We start from the raw sequence: 14110 nt of genomic DNA on the forward strand, positions 1-14110 counted from the left end.
CATTATTTTTGAACCCAAGCCAATCAGAAGATGAAATTTTCTTTGGATATAGTTTTGTATTTGTTCATTAATTTTAAGACTGACCCATATTTCCTTATCTGAGGTGCTTTTGGAAGCTGCAACACTTGCTTTCTTGACAGCCATTCAATTTGGCTCTGTCTGAGGCTCAGTGTGGGGCTGCTCTATCGGTGTGTGGCCACCTGCCTTCAACTTAGACACCAAATACAGCTGGCCTCTGCCTCTTTCCCCTATAAATGCCCCCTCCATCCTTGATCTCTCACTTTAACACTTTCCTCACCTCCATCCAGACTTTATAGTCTCCACATACATCTACTTATTGATCTTCATCTCTAGGAGGTCTTTACCTCCACTCTCTACATTTCACTTAAGCCCAAAGAATACCTTGGTTATACACGAATGATAGGCATCTGCGAACAGGACCTCTAACCATGCATACTTTGAATGTGCAGTATGCGAATGAGCCTGGAATAATTGCCCTAATTAGTGGGTCCACTAGGTGTATACACGCACAGTTGAGCCATTGCTGTCATGAAGAAGTGCTGGAAGAAGATGCATTTGTGCGTTAAATGTGGAAACAACAATAGTGGATGTGTGCATCTGTGAGGAGGTCAGGAGATACCTGCATTGTATAACTCGAGTCTGAAGGAATAAAAAGACATCTCTGTTGGTCTAAACTCTTCAAGAGTAGTCCAGTATCTCAAAGCAGTTGTAGCGCACATGCACCAACTGTGTATGCACTTACAGTCAAATGAAGTATACTTTGAAAGTCTGTGAGTCTAAAGTCTAAAGCGTTTGTGTCAAAAATTAAGTATACTTTGAGCTTCAATGTAGCTTGATGGCCTCATTGTGAGATATGAAAGAAGACGTTGAATGAAAGGAATTCTCATACTTGAAGAAAACTTGCTTTCAGAACATAAAATGGTGTCATATTCCGTAAGATTCAATCTGTTGGCCTTAATTTGTGGTGATCACTAAGGCATCCATTGCTATTACTATTGCTTATACTTAGAGCGAGGGGTTTGACATTTTTGCACATCGTCCTGCACCATTTGTGCTATAGACATGAATGATACTTCAGTTGTGTGGCTTGTTGAGGAGAGGTGTGTTATTGCTTTTGGCAATCAGACTGATGAACCACCTAGCAACCAACCAGAACACCCTAGCAACAATCCAGACCAATGTAGCAACCACAGACCAATGCACAAACAACCACTTAGAAACTTTAGCAATTGCATGACAGTGCCCTGGCAACCAGCCATAACACTCTGTAGCAAGAACCATTCACATTTACAGTAGAAAATGTAGAAATAGGCTTGTAAATGGTATAAATAAACAGAGGGGCACTAAAGCAGGAAACCAAGTGCCAGTGGGAAAGAGTTCCTCTCTTCTTTCTTTCTACAGTATATAGTGCCCGTTTGTCTGAAAGTTTTAACAAATGTTATATAGATGTCCGTGCTAGTAAGATTTATGATATTTGTGGGACAATATCTGCACAGCATGTTCAACTTTTTGCTATTACATTTCTCTATACAAGTTCCAAAGTAATATTGGTGTGTACTGTATATTAACCTTCATAAATCTGTCCGACAATGTTGCTTTCCAAATGTAATCCTTTTTCATCACTTCTGCAGGCTCAAAAATATTTCTGAAGAAATGATTGACAGATTTTGTTTCCTCTTGTACACTGGCTCTTTGAACAGTTAATGATTTAACAAAGATCAACCTGGTCATTAAGGTGCGGTCACTCTAGACTGTAAGCATGCAAAATTACCTCGGACAATGCAACAGGATATGATGTCACACTCCAAGGCTTCTGTTTTTGATAAATAATAATATCACAAATAATAAAATGTAAAAAATCGAAATGTTAAATGTATCTAAAATATACCTACTCCACTTTCTTGCAACACTGCAAACCATGCAGCTTTGATGTTCATATTCTTTATTTATTTCTAGAATTCATCGAACCTGAACTTTAGTATGCAGAGAAAGACAAAACTTCTGAGCATTTGTTTCTGTTTTCATGCTCCCACATTCATGTGTATATGAATTAAAAGTATAGTTCACCCTAAAATGAAAATTCTCTCATCATTTACTCACCCTCATGCAATCCCAGATGTGTGTGACTTTCTCTCTTCTGCAGAACACAAACAAAGATTTTTAGAAGAATATTTCAGCTCAGTGGTAAAAATCACATAAAGGTAGCATAAAAGTAATCCATATGACTCCAGTGGATAAATCCATATCTTCAGAAACAATATGATAGGTGTGGGTGAGAAAAGTTAATATTTAAGTCCTTTTTTACTCTAATTCTCCACTTTGACCAGCTCTCATTTATGAGAGGTCTTTTTTATTTTTTGGCGATTCATATTCTTCATGTATATCACCACCTACTGGACTTTTGTGCAAAAATAAATATTAATCAGCAAAAACAGAATAAGAAGAACTTGAGTGCTGGTCAAAGTAGAGATTTATAGTAAAAAAAGGGCTTAAATATTGATCTGTTTCACACCCACACCTATCGTATCACTTCTGAAGACACAGATTTAACCTCTGGAGTTTTATGGATTATTTTTATGCTCCCTTTATATGCTTGTTTGAGCTTCAAAGTTCTGGTTACCAATCACTTTTGAATGGACCAACAGAGCTGGGATATTTTTCCAAAAAATCTTTGTTTGTGTTCAATAGAAGAAAGTCATACACATTTGGGATGGCATTTGATGAGAGAATTTTCATTTTTGGGTGAACTATTCCTTTAAGCTAGGAGTCTGTTGTGACCTCATGTTAAAGGGTTAGCACTCTCTCTTCATTTACTCGCCCTCATGTCTTTCCAAACCCGCATGACTTTGTTTCTGCTGTGGAACAATAACTGTGACTGAGTGTTATGAGAATGAGAATGTTTACTTCAGTCACCATTCACTTTCATGGAATTGAAAAAGGTGAATTTTGCATAATATCTGCTTTTTGTATTCCATTAAATAAAATTAATATATGTTTGGAACAATGTAAGAGTGAGAAAATGATGACATCATTTTTATTTTGGGTGAAATACCCTTGGACACTGCACTCTGATGGACATATTTCTGATTGAAAACAATATAATTCAGCCTTCCAGAACTTTTCGGAGACTGTTGCCAGCCCTTTCAGTCCACTGACCACTTAGATTTTTAATTAAACCTTGCTATCTAATGGTTAACTAATCAGAAAGATGCCCAGATTAGCAGAACTCTGCCAGACCACAGAAATCCAAAAAATATCAGAGACAGAAATGGAGTGAGTGAGTGAGAGATAGAGAGAGAAAGAGAGAGAGAGAGAGAGAAAGAGAGAAAGAAAGAGATGGATTAATGCTCACTTCTTATTAGTCATCATGATCCCACTAAACGACCTTCCGTCATGGAGAGAAAATAGCGCAGTGGCCGACTGGGTCTCAGAGCATCTCAGTTCTTCTGCAGAGCTGCTGCTGTATTCCATCATCACGAGCCCCATGTCAACTATTTAGACCTGTTACATATTTTATTAACTTTAATATTCTGAGAGTGGAGATAATGACTCTGGTAATTAATAGAGCGCCTCATTTGTCATTTGCGTACCCAAAAATATCCATTTTCAAAGCCCAGGGCAATTTGGATTTGGTTCTGCTACAGGCTGATAAGTTATAAGCCATAATGTCATGAAAATGTGCAAAACACCAAAAGAAAAGCCACCAGCAGCTTCTAACAGAAGACAGAGGTGTGTTCACTAAACAGTTGAGCCACTTTTGCATGCAGTAAGCTACTTCATTGCTAAAACGTGTCTTTTTCACTAGCCAACTGCAATCCTACTTAACCAGGCACTAACTGCGCTGAATGACTAAATGTGTTTATCTTATTTTAGCACAATTAGGCAATCAATTAGGCTCATTATAGATTATGTTTTATCAGAGATTATTTCGCAGAGATGGGCCACTTCAATTAAAATGAATGGGAGAAATTACGACGGCAGGCAACGGTCAACGGATGTAGAAAGGAAGTCCCACTTTACATGTAATAGAGCCAATCACCTTTTAGATACACACATTGCCTGTCAGTCAACTCAACAAAGCACATGCGCATTAGCTATACAATCTGTGTATATTGCGGTAAAGAAGCACAATTTATTATTCCAGTGTGGTCAGATTTTACTGCTGATTTGAAATTTGTTCTTTGATCATAATCTTGACCAACCATTTAGGAGATGTCGTGTTTCCTCATTCAAATAGATAGGAGCTGCACTTTAATGACTGGAAATAGCCTTTTGAGAGTGTTCCAAAGATCGCCGCCAGTGGACTGACTTGCTAGAAAGTCTTTCGTTTTATTTGCAAACGTAGGGTTTTTTGCTTCCTGTCATTGTCATTGCACTATTATTGCCCATGGAAAGCAGCCCACTTTTTAATCTAAAAATATTTGTTTGTGTACATTTTCTTACAATCGTGGTAGAAGTAAATTATCAATTGATAATAAAATCACAACAAAGGAAATCGACATGCTGTTTTCAAACGTTCATGTACCCTGAAATCGACCCCATTCCGACGAATTACTGACAAGTGCCATCCCCATCAGACATTTTTGCATCAATTCAAATGTGTTTACGAGTTTTGGCCCGATGGAACCAGGCAGTAATCCTGTTCACATAAACAATGGTGAGCAGCAGAAATTAGAGGTTGCATTTTTGTTTAAAAATTACATTTTTACTCCTCTGACAATTAGGTTTAGGGTTGGAGTTTAGTTTAGGGTTAATCAAGATATAGTTTGCCCCTTACCTACCCATTTCCCTAACCTTAACCAAACACCCCATTTGGAGTAACCACACCCTCTTTCTGCCTGAGATTCTGCCCCCATTTGGCGGTCTTCGCCCTGCAGCTATACCTTGCCGAAACTAGTCAACATCACTTCCAGCTTCGGCCTCTAGGACAGGTCTTCCAGCACAGACCAATTTCAGCAGCAGAAATTTCGACCTCCTGACCCCATATTCTCAGTGTAATCAATCTGCAAATAATGGAGAGAGTGTTATAATCTGGATTATGTCCAGACATGTAGAGGCGTAGTCAAATGTACTCTTCGCATTTTAAAGAGCTGATGCAGGTGCCTGAATCACAGTGATGGAGCGATGCTGTACAGTCCCATCATATTACATTACTTCTTTAAATTAGTCTTGTCAAGAAACCTGATATCTACATAACATGTACAGTACTGTGCACAATGTGGCATAGTGAGGATTTCTTAAAAAATAATGCCATAAATTGTTTTCATTTATCACTTAACATCATATTAAGGCCAGTAAACATAAAAAAGCTAAATAAATATTTGGTGTGACCACCTTTGACTTAAACAGCACCAATTCTGCTATGTACACCTGGACACAGTTTTTCTTGGTTGTTGGCAGATAGGATGTTCCAAGCATCTTGGGGAATTTGCCACAGTTCTTCTATCTATTAAGACTGTCACAGTTACTTTTGTCTCTTCGTGTAATCCCAGACTGACTCGATGTTTAGTGGGGGGGGCTCTGTGGGGGCCATGTCATCTGTTGCAGGGCTCCCTGTTCTTCTATTCTATTCTATTTGCAAAAGTAATGTTTGGGGATCTAAAATGTATAGTTCATGTTGACACACTAAATCTGAAGATATAAATAACCATCTTAAGACAAATGTTTTTGTGAAACATTTCAAGTCATTTTTATTTGTATAGCGTCTTTCACACCACACATCGTTTCAAAGCAGCTTTACAGATAATCGAAATTCTCGTGTCCCTAAAACTTTTACTGTTTTTGATTGCTGCTGCAAATGTATAAAGCCTGCATGGATTTATTTATGGGTTTTTGACTGCCCACTTTGTCGACAGAGAGGTGTAGAAAGATGGGAAAACATAACAGCAAGCTTGCTCCTGAGGTCCTGGATGACCTGACCAAGAGCACAGAGTTCAATGAGGCTGAGCTGAAGCAGTGGTACAAGGGATTCCTGAAGGACTGCCCAACTGGCATCCTCAATCTGGAAGAATTCCAGCAACTCTATGTAAAGGTGAGGGCTGTCTATACACATTACAAGTACTTAATTTTCTGATAGATATCAGAAACCCTAGAGTAACTGGACCCCATGAAAGAAAGTGAAAAATAATAGTTTTCTGTTGTAAGATGCCCTGTAAAGTTAAAAGAATTTCAGTTTTTAAAAACAAGATACCTGAATTCTGTTCCTTTTGTTGCAATGCACCAAGCTTTTGATGCAAGAACATGATCTGTTTGAAAGACCCATAAGACTTCATTTGCAGTAGGGTCACCAATAAACCAGCCATTCAAAAAGCTGCAGTTTACTGAGACTATTTTGTGTCTTTTAGTTTTTTCCTTATGGCGACGCTTCCAAATTCGCCCAACATGCCTTCCGAACATTTGACAAGAATGGCGATGGTACAATTGACTTCAGGGAGTTCATCTGTGCCCTGTCCATCACTTCTAGGGGAAGTTTTGAGCAGAAACTCAACTGGGCCTTCAACATGTACGACTTGGATGGAGATGGCAAGATCACACGTATGGAGATGCTAGAGATCATTGAGGTGAGGGATTCATCCCCTCCCCCCAAATAAATACTTTTGGGATTTTGGAAATTACCTCACACTCATAATGTTCCAAACCCATATTACTTTTTTTCTTATGTGCAATACAAAAGGAGATGTTTTACTGAATATTGCGTTATTTTATTGCTATTTCTCTTGCTCTATGTCCAACCCATCCTTTTGGGAACTCCAGGCAATCTACAAAATGGTTGGCACAGTGATCATGATGCGCATGAATGAGGACGGGCTGACCCCACAGCAGCGTGTGGACAAAATCTTCAGCAAGATGGACAAGGACCACAACGATGAGATCACTCTGGAGGAGTTCAAAGAGGCAGCCAAGAGTGACCCCTCAATTGTGCTTTTACTGCAGTGTGATATGCAGAAGTAAGGAAGGAAGTAATAGTTGATGAGAGAAATGTACATAAAATTTAATATAAGATAGAATCCATGAATTTGGGGAACATGGGCATGAAGGGTAGGTTAGAGATGGCAAAATAACTAAATTAATTTGGAATAATTTGTGGAAGTAAGTCGAGCAAGACATTAACTGCAAAAGATTTTTGTCCTGTGTCAATTGGCAAACAGTTCCACTTGTTATACCATTTTGGATGCAGTCCAGTCCTAGAGAGCTTCAAGTTAAAAAGTCAGAAAGTTTGAAAGAGGGAATCCTACAGCACACTTTACATTAAAAAAAAAGTGCGTCGTCCTCTCAGTCCAGCTTTGAAATATTTTGCAATATCACCAACAGGCAGGCATCTATTCGATTTCCACCATCATTTCTCAATTATTCAGAACAGTGAAGTTTTTAATTCAAGGTTGTTTACAGAAACACTAAATTAATCCAACATTCTGAATTTTAGCTCTTCCCTACTGAAAGACCAGAATTTCCATGTTGGTTCAGACTATCTTATTAGAGCTTGTTTGGTGTTGGTCAAAAATGGTGGTCAATCAGTATGAACATTTTAGTGAAACTGGTTGACCAAGGATGTTTTGCTGGTTAAGCTGCTTAAGAAGCTTGTTGGGAACACCAGCATCCCATTCTGGGCTCTAATTTGGTCACACAAAAGGCAAAGGATTTTATGCATTATTTTTAATTACTTATTTTAACTATATAAGTAAATGGAATTCTTCATAGTAATTAACATGTAGAAGAGGCCAGGGCAAGTTTTTTCTCAAGAATATGTCTCAGGGTGGGTTTATTTATAAAGTCAATTTATAGCCACATACCTTAAGAAAATATATTCCAGGTTCAAAACAAGTTAAGCTCAATTGACAGCATTTGGAGCACAATGTTGCTTACCACAAATTGTGTTCACAAATCCATTGTAAGTGCCTCACTGTAACTTTGATTTTTGCATTTTCTTTTATGAAAAGGATGGACAACTCAAAATATTTTTTTGAGGTAATCAACATTGTGCCACAAATGCTGTTGATTGAACCTGGAATATTCCTTTAAAGTCTTGGCTACACAAAGGCTGTTGAACATTTCTACCATTATTGCCAGGGACAAATACAAATATACAGTTAATCGAACTTTAAATCTATGCCTGCATTAAGCAGTCTATTATAAGCTTTTCAGCTCCATTTAAAAAAACCTAAACATTTATGGGGCACAAAATGGTTCATGAAACAACGAAAAATGTAAAAGTAAAAATACAAAATATCTAAACGTTGTTTTGGCCAACAAATATTCTATAAAATAAACTGCATACATGAGTGGTTCTCAACCAGGGGGTCGGGTCCCACTTAGGGGCCTCAGCACACTTCCAGAGGGGCCTCAAGCTCTCTTAATATTATTTAAAATATGATAGGATATTGTAATTCTTATATCATTATTATAATTCAACTTACTGAAAATGCAAAAAATAGAATAACTCCCTTTAACAGCTTGATTTTATGAAGAATATACCGTTCTAGACATTTATGGAATCACAAGTTTTAAGGAAATATCTTATAATAGATATATCTTATAATATAAATATCTAATAGTCTACATGGGCGACCTTCATATATTTTCTCTGACAATGGGGGGCCTTGGCAAGAAAAAGGTTGAGAACCACTGATTTAAAACACAGGTTGTGTTACAATCTGCCCCGATATACATGCCCCAACTTGACTTTCATTAAAAATACCTTTGTCCTAAGAAAACTTTTAAACCTTTTGATAAAAACCTGCCTTCATAATATAGTTGACCTTTGTCTTAATGTATGCCAGTGTGGTTTGATAATATTGGCTCAGGAATGGTTTGGCTAAGGAATTGCAATATAGAGGTAGATACAGAGAGAAATAAAAGTTGTATTCATGCATTCATATACAATACAACACTATTCCCCAACTGTCATGTATAAACACATCATGACTGCTAAGATAAGACAGTCCAGCAATTGGAATTGTCCCATCAATTGAGTTTAAATGAATTGCCATAATCTGTTAGAGACACGGAAAGTTAAAGCTTGACAATATCGTCACAAAGCATGCCGGTTTTCCGATTGTGTTATTTTAAAACCGAAATGCCATGGGTGATTAGACAGAGCGGTTTATCGTATCGCGTTATACCAGGAAGTGAATACCGTAGTATGGTTTATTAGAAAGAGAATGAACAATATGTGTACATGATGACATTTTGTACATATGCCTATACACATGCTTGATATGTACATGTAAATGTTTCTCGACCTTAGAACTGCTTTCATAATCTGACACTGCTGCAATCAATGACTTGTGTGCTAAAACTAAACTTATACTGTACGTATTGTTTGTGGGGTTTTCTGTCTAGGTGTGGAGGAGGGAAACTAATGTATACATTTTCTTCACTGTAATATGGTGTGAAAGCTTTAGTGTGTGAGTGAGTGAGTTCATGTAAAACACAAATGCCTCCACCTTTGTATTAATACTTTCTTATGACCTTCACGCCAGTGCTAGGAGTATTAAGCCGTTGTGTTTGTTGTTAGCTGGTATGGCAGTTAAACTGAAGCTTTAGTTTAGGTCAGTCTTGATTATATCATCTCTTTTCTGACCACTTCTGTTTTACAAGCTGTATATTGTCAGTGTTGATTGTACATGTACCTTTCCTTTCTCTTGGAATATAAGTGGACACAAATGTAAACCGGACGCAGAATGTGTACTACTTGTCAATGTTACTATGCCGTAATACTTAATAACATGAAAATACTGTTGCACTAAGTAGAGGCAGTACAGCTTTAGTTTTAGACTGCCTCCCTGTGGTGAAGGATTTTAAATTAAACACCCAGCTACTCTTACCAGGTTAACTTAATAGAATTTTCACTTTCACTCAGTTTCACAATATACCACAAGAATGCAATGAGAAGGATTTTAAAGGGAGAGTTCAACCAAATATGAAAACGATCTCTTTATTTACTCACACTCGTGCAATCTCAGATGAGTATGACTTTCTTTCTTCTTCATTTTCTTTCAGTCTACACAAAGATTTTAGTATAATATCTCAGCTCTGTTGGTCCAAAAATGCAAGTGAATGGTGATCAGAACTTTGAAGCTCCAAAAAGTACATAAAGGTAGCGTAAAAGTAATCCATATGATTACAGTGGTTTAATCAATGTCTTCAGAAGTGATATGACTGTGTGGGTGAGAAACAGGTCAATATTTAGCACTTTTTGGTGCTTCAAAGTTTTGGCCACCATTCACTTGCATTGTATGGACCTACAGATGTGAAATATTGTACTAAGAAACATTTGTGTTCTTCAGAAGAAAGAAAGTCATACACATCTGGGATGGCATGAGGGTGAGTAAATGATGAGAGAATTATAATTTTTGGTTGAACTATCCCTTTAATAAAAATTTGAGCTATGTATACAACAACAATGATAAGCTTTAGTTATACATCATTTAGCTTTATGTAGACATAGCTATTTTAAATAGTGAATGGTATAGCCTTTCTCATCATTTTAATCCTGTGGTTATTTTTTGCTACATATCTTTATCACAGTTGTCACAATACCACAGTGGTTCATAATCTTGTGAAATCAGAGCGGGATTTATTTTCACATTCACACATCTTGGGGATCCTTTGAAGTCCCTAAATATAAATAGTAATACTGGAGTTCTATTGCCACAATTTATAGCTGTTCCACCGTTATTCAGTGCGTGTCCTGTTATTTTTCAGAATGATCCTTTAACTATCTAATGTTCACAGATTAGATTACATAAACTCAGTAATGGATATGGGTAATGATAATGGGAAGTACAACAAGAGCCTTGTGCAATCTGTTGTGATTCCCCATTAAATAAGACATGCCACTGCTAAGGTCTAATATTAGTGCCAAACACTTTACTGACATAAAATTGGAATATTCAGATGTAACAATGACCTGAATTTGTACCCAGATAACAAAAAAAGGTATTTTGATCAGATTTACATTTAGAACACAAAAACCAACCTCATTATGATCATGTGCGTAACATTTTTGAAATTTCTGATTATGTCCCTCAACACAATACTGAAAAAAGAGTAATTGTGTCCTGTCATGAAATGCAACACTATGTGTGTGTGTGTGTGTGTGTGTGTGTGTGTGTGTGTGTGTGTGTGCAGTGCATTTCTATCTGTCTGGTTTCTTTTCACTCTTTCAATATCGTAAAGCTCCTTGAACAAAGACGTGTAATTATTTTTGTTACATAGAGAATTAAATATGTGGATGTCCACTGAATCGTCAAAGACTGTGTGTTGTTTTTCATTCTTATGTTTAGGGATTTTTTTCAGACAAATTCTCATCAATCAATCTCTCTCTCTCTCTCTCTCTCTCTCTCTCTCTCTGTCTCTCTCTCTCACACACACACACACAAATATTTCACTTTCTATGCAGACCTGCATAGCATGAGTCACTCTGGGGAGTTTATGTCATGATAAATGTTGTTGTCATGGTAACAGGGCTGAGCTAACACATGAGGTGGTGTGATGATTAGGGAATTGTATAAAGACCTCCCTTCAGCGACACACACATTCACATGCAATTTCACAACAAATTGATACATGCAAACCTTAAAATAGCTCTGTACCATTTGACTTATGCTGTCTGCCACATCTCACTTATCACAAACCATGTTTTGGTCATTTGTTTTAGCAGTTGTCTTTTTACTCTACACACTCCGGCCTGGTGATTGTTTCTCATAGCTGATCATTTTCTTTTTATTAAAATAAAAAAAAGCAAATTATATTCCACTGGCCTATATATAGACACATTGCATATAATTTACGTCATGCTGGGTTAATTACAGCACAGTTTAGTCTAAATGGTGAGGCATTATTGTTATTATTATTATTATTTTTTGTGGGCTTGTTGTGTTGCATAAAATTCATTTTTTGTGTTTAAGCTGTAAGGAAATATAAAGTTATCATAAATTAAATAAGAAACCACAAGCCCATGTGTGAAATTTTTCATTTAGATTAAATTAATTTAATAAAAGCAGCACATTATATGTGTTTAATCAATAAGTAGTAAATACATAAATATATTTTTTGAATTTAGACTTTTGATGGTATTTTCAAACTATTAAAAAATAAATAATAATAATTGCAGGGTGTAGGCCTATGTATTTCCATTTATGCATTTGGCAGATGCTTTTATCCAAAGCGACTTAGAGTGCACTTATTACAGGGACAATCCCCTGGAGCAACCTGGAGTTAAGTGCCTTGCTCAAGGATACAATGGTGGTGGCTGTGGGGCTCGAACCAGTGACCTTCTGATTAACAGTTATGTGCTTTAGCCCACTACACCACCATCACTCTAATGTAAATATATAAACACAAAATAGTGCTTGTGTGCAGACTTAGATTAATTAATGTACAATAGAAAAGGAAAAGAAAGGCACCATGTATAAAAGCATAAAATATTATATATTAATTACATAATTTGTTAATTAAACTTAACAAAATCATGTAAAGAGGGAGCAAAGGTTTACAGTCTAAAGAGCTCTGGTGTTTTTTGAAGGTGAAATGGTTTAGATGCATTGCATGATTTATTTTTCAAAAACAATAAATTGGGGATTTTGATTCATGAATTTACTTCTGTGAATGTGAATTATTATAATTTTTTTGTTTGTTTTTTTTTTGCTGATGCTATAAAAACCGAACAACACATCCTGAAACAACACTGAGAAATTCTAAAGAAATTAATACAATTAAAACTTGTATTCAAATTAAAATTATTTTGAAATGGACCCTTTTCACAGACTGTGGTGATGCATTTCTGCCTTATTTAGCAGCGTAAATCTAGCAAACTGTTTTATTTTTATAAATTATTTAGTGTAAATTTATAACATTATGCTTTATGTTACATTACCCTATATTATCCCAAACTTCAGACATGGGATACTTCACTGGACACTGCCTGAAACTTAAGATGGACTCCACCGGAAATGAATCTGCCATGAGCTTACAGTCGAACTGCAGTGCACTTTACTGACCTCGACCTGCATCACCTTGGTCAAAGGATGGACTACACACTTAAAATGGAATAAATAGATAATAAATTAATTGCACCCTTCATCAGCCAAATAACAAAAGACAATGCATCTGTTTGCACTTCCGCAGTTAATTAAGAATGTAAATTCTAAAACTTTTGTACAGTCAATACAAAATATTTTGTTTAAACATTGGCCACCAACACTTACTTAGTTTACTCATTTTAAATCTTGACTTATACTACACATAAATAACTCATATTGGCATTATATTCATGATGTTAGCCAGAGGGGAACTGGACCCCACAGTGAGTCTGGTTTCCTCTAGTGTTTTTCTTCCCCCACTAACCAACATCTCATCTAGTGACTTAAAAGGATCCCCAAGATGTGTGAATGTGAAAATAAGTCCCGCTCTGATTTCACATATGAACCACTGTCTGTGCAGTTGTAACAACTGTGATAAAGATATGCGGCAAAAAATAACCACATGATTAAAATGATGAGAAAGCGCGAATGTTTAAAAAAATATATATATATATTATTAACCTCCGCATTCCAAAGCCGCATATGTGCCCCTCAGAAATATAGTTATTATAAATTAAATGAGAAACTACAACCCACATTGTGTCATTTAATTACATTTTCATTAGTTAAATAAAATGCGATGCGTTATTTGTTTGTAATAAATAATAATAATATTAATATATATATATATATATATATATATATATATATATATATATATATATATATATATATATATATATATATATATATATTCGGATTTTTGACGCAATTTAAAAATTATTTTGCCTTTTGTGAAGTGAGCGTGACGTCACTTCCTGTGAGAATTGTTTGGGATTAGCTAGCCACGTCCCTTCTGCTATTTTACAAGATACAATCATTACAATTAAGAACTCCGAATCATCGGTCTACCACAGAAATAAGGTACAAGTAAGATGTTAATCCCGAGCGTTTCGAAAACAAATCATTTCTGCAGTTATTCATATTTAGCATTTAATTATGATTAACTAGGAACAACAGCGTTATTGATTTATCAGCAGCATTAACGTATAACTAATGACAAATAT

General features: G+C 36.2%; 2 protein-coding genes across 5 annotated transcripts in view; both read left to right on the plus strand.

Moving 5' to 3' along the window:
- LOC127620365 (visinin-like protein 1) overlaps positions 1–11267 on the plus strand; it is a 39081-nt gene extending 27814 nt beyond the window's left edge. The window contains exons 2-4 of the mRNA XM_052093576.1: positions 5877–6052; positions 6366–6581; positions 6775–11267. Of these exons, the coding sequence (XP_051949536.1) occupies positions 5891–6052; positions 6366–6581; positions 6775–6972 (576 nt within the window). The 5' untranslated portion in view covers positions 5877–5890 and the 3' untranslated portion in view covers positions 6973–11267. The remainder of the gene's footprint in view (positions 1–5876; positions 6053–6365; positions 6582–6774) is intronic.
- A 2605-nt stretch (positions 11268–13872) lies between these two features.
- The window catches only part of bag6l (BCL2 associated athanogene 6, like), a 29770-nt gene continuing 29532 nt past the window's right edge, over positions 13873–14110 (plus strand). For all 4 annotated transcript variants that reach the window (XM_052093379.1, XM_052093380.1, XM_052093381.1 and 1 more), the window contains exon 1: positions 13873–13967. The gene's annotated coding sequence lies outside the window, so the exon portion shown is untranslated. The remainder of the gene's footprint in view (positions 13968–14110) is intronic.

The sequence above is a fragment of the Xyrauchen texanus genome, chromosome 26, assembly GCF_025860055.1.
Source record: "Xyrauchen texanus isolate HMW12.3.18 chromosome 26, RBS_HiC_50CHRs, whole genome shotgun sequence".
In the NCBI taxonomy this organism is placed as follows: domain Eukaryota; kingdom Metazoa; phylum Chordata; class Actinopteri; order Cypriniformes; family Catostomidae; genus Xyrauchen; species Xyrauchen texanus.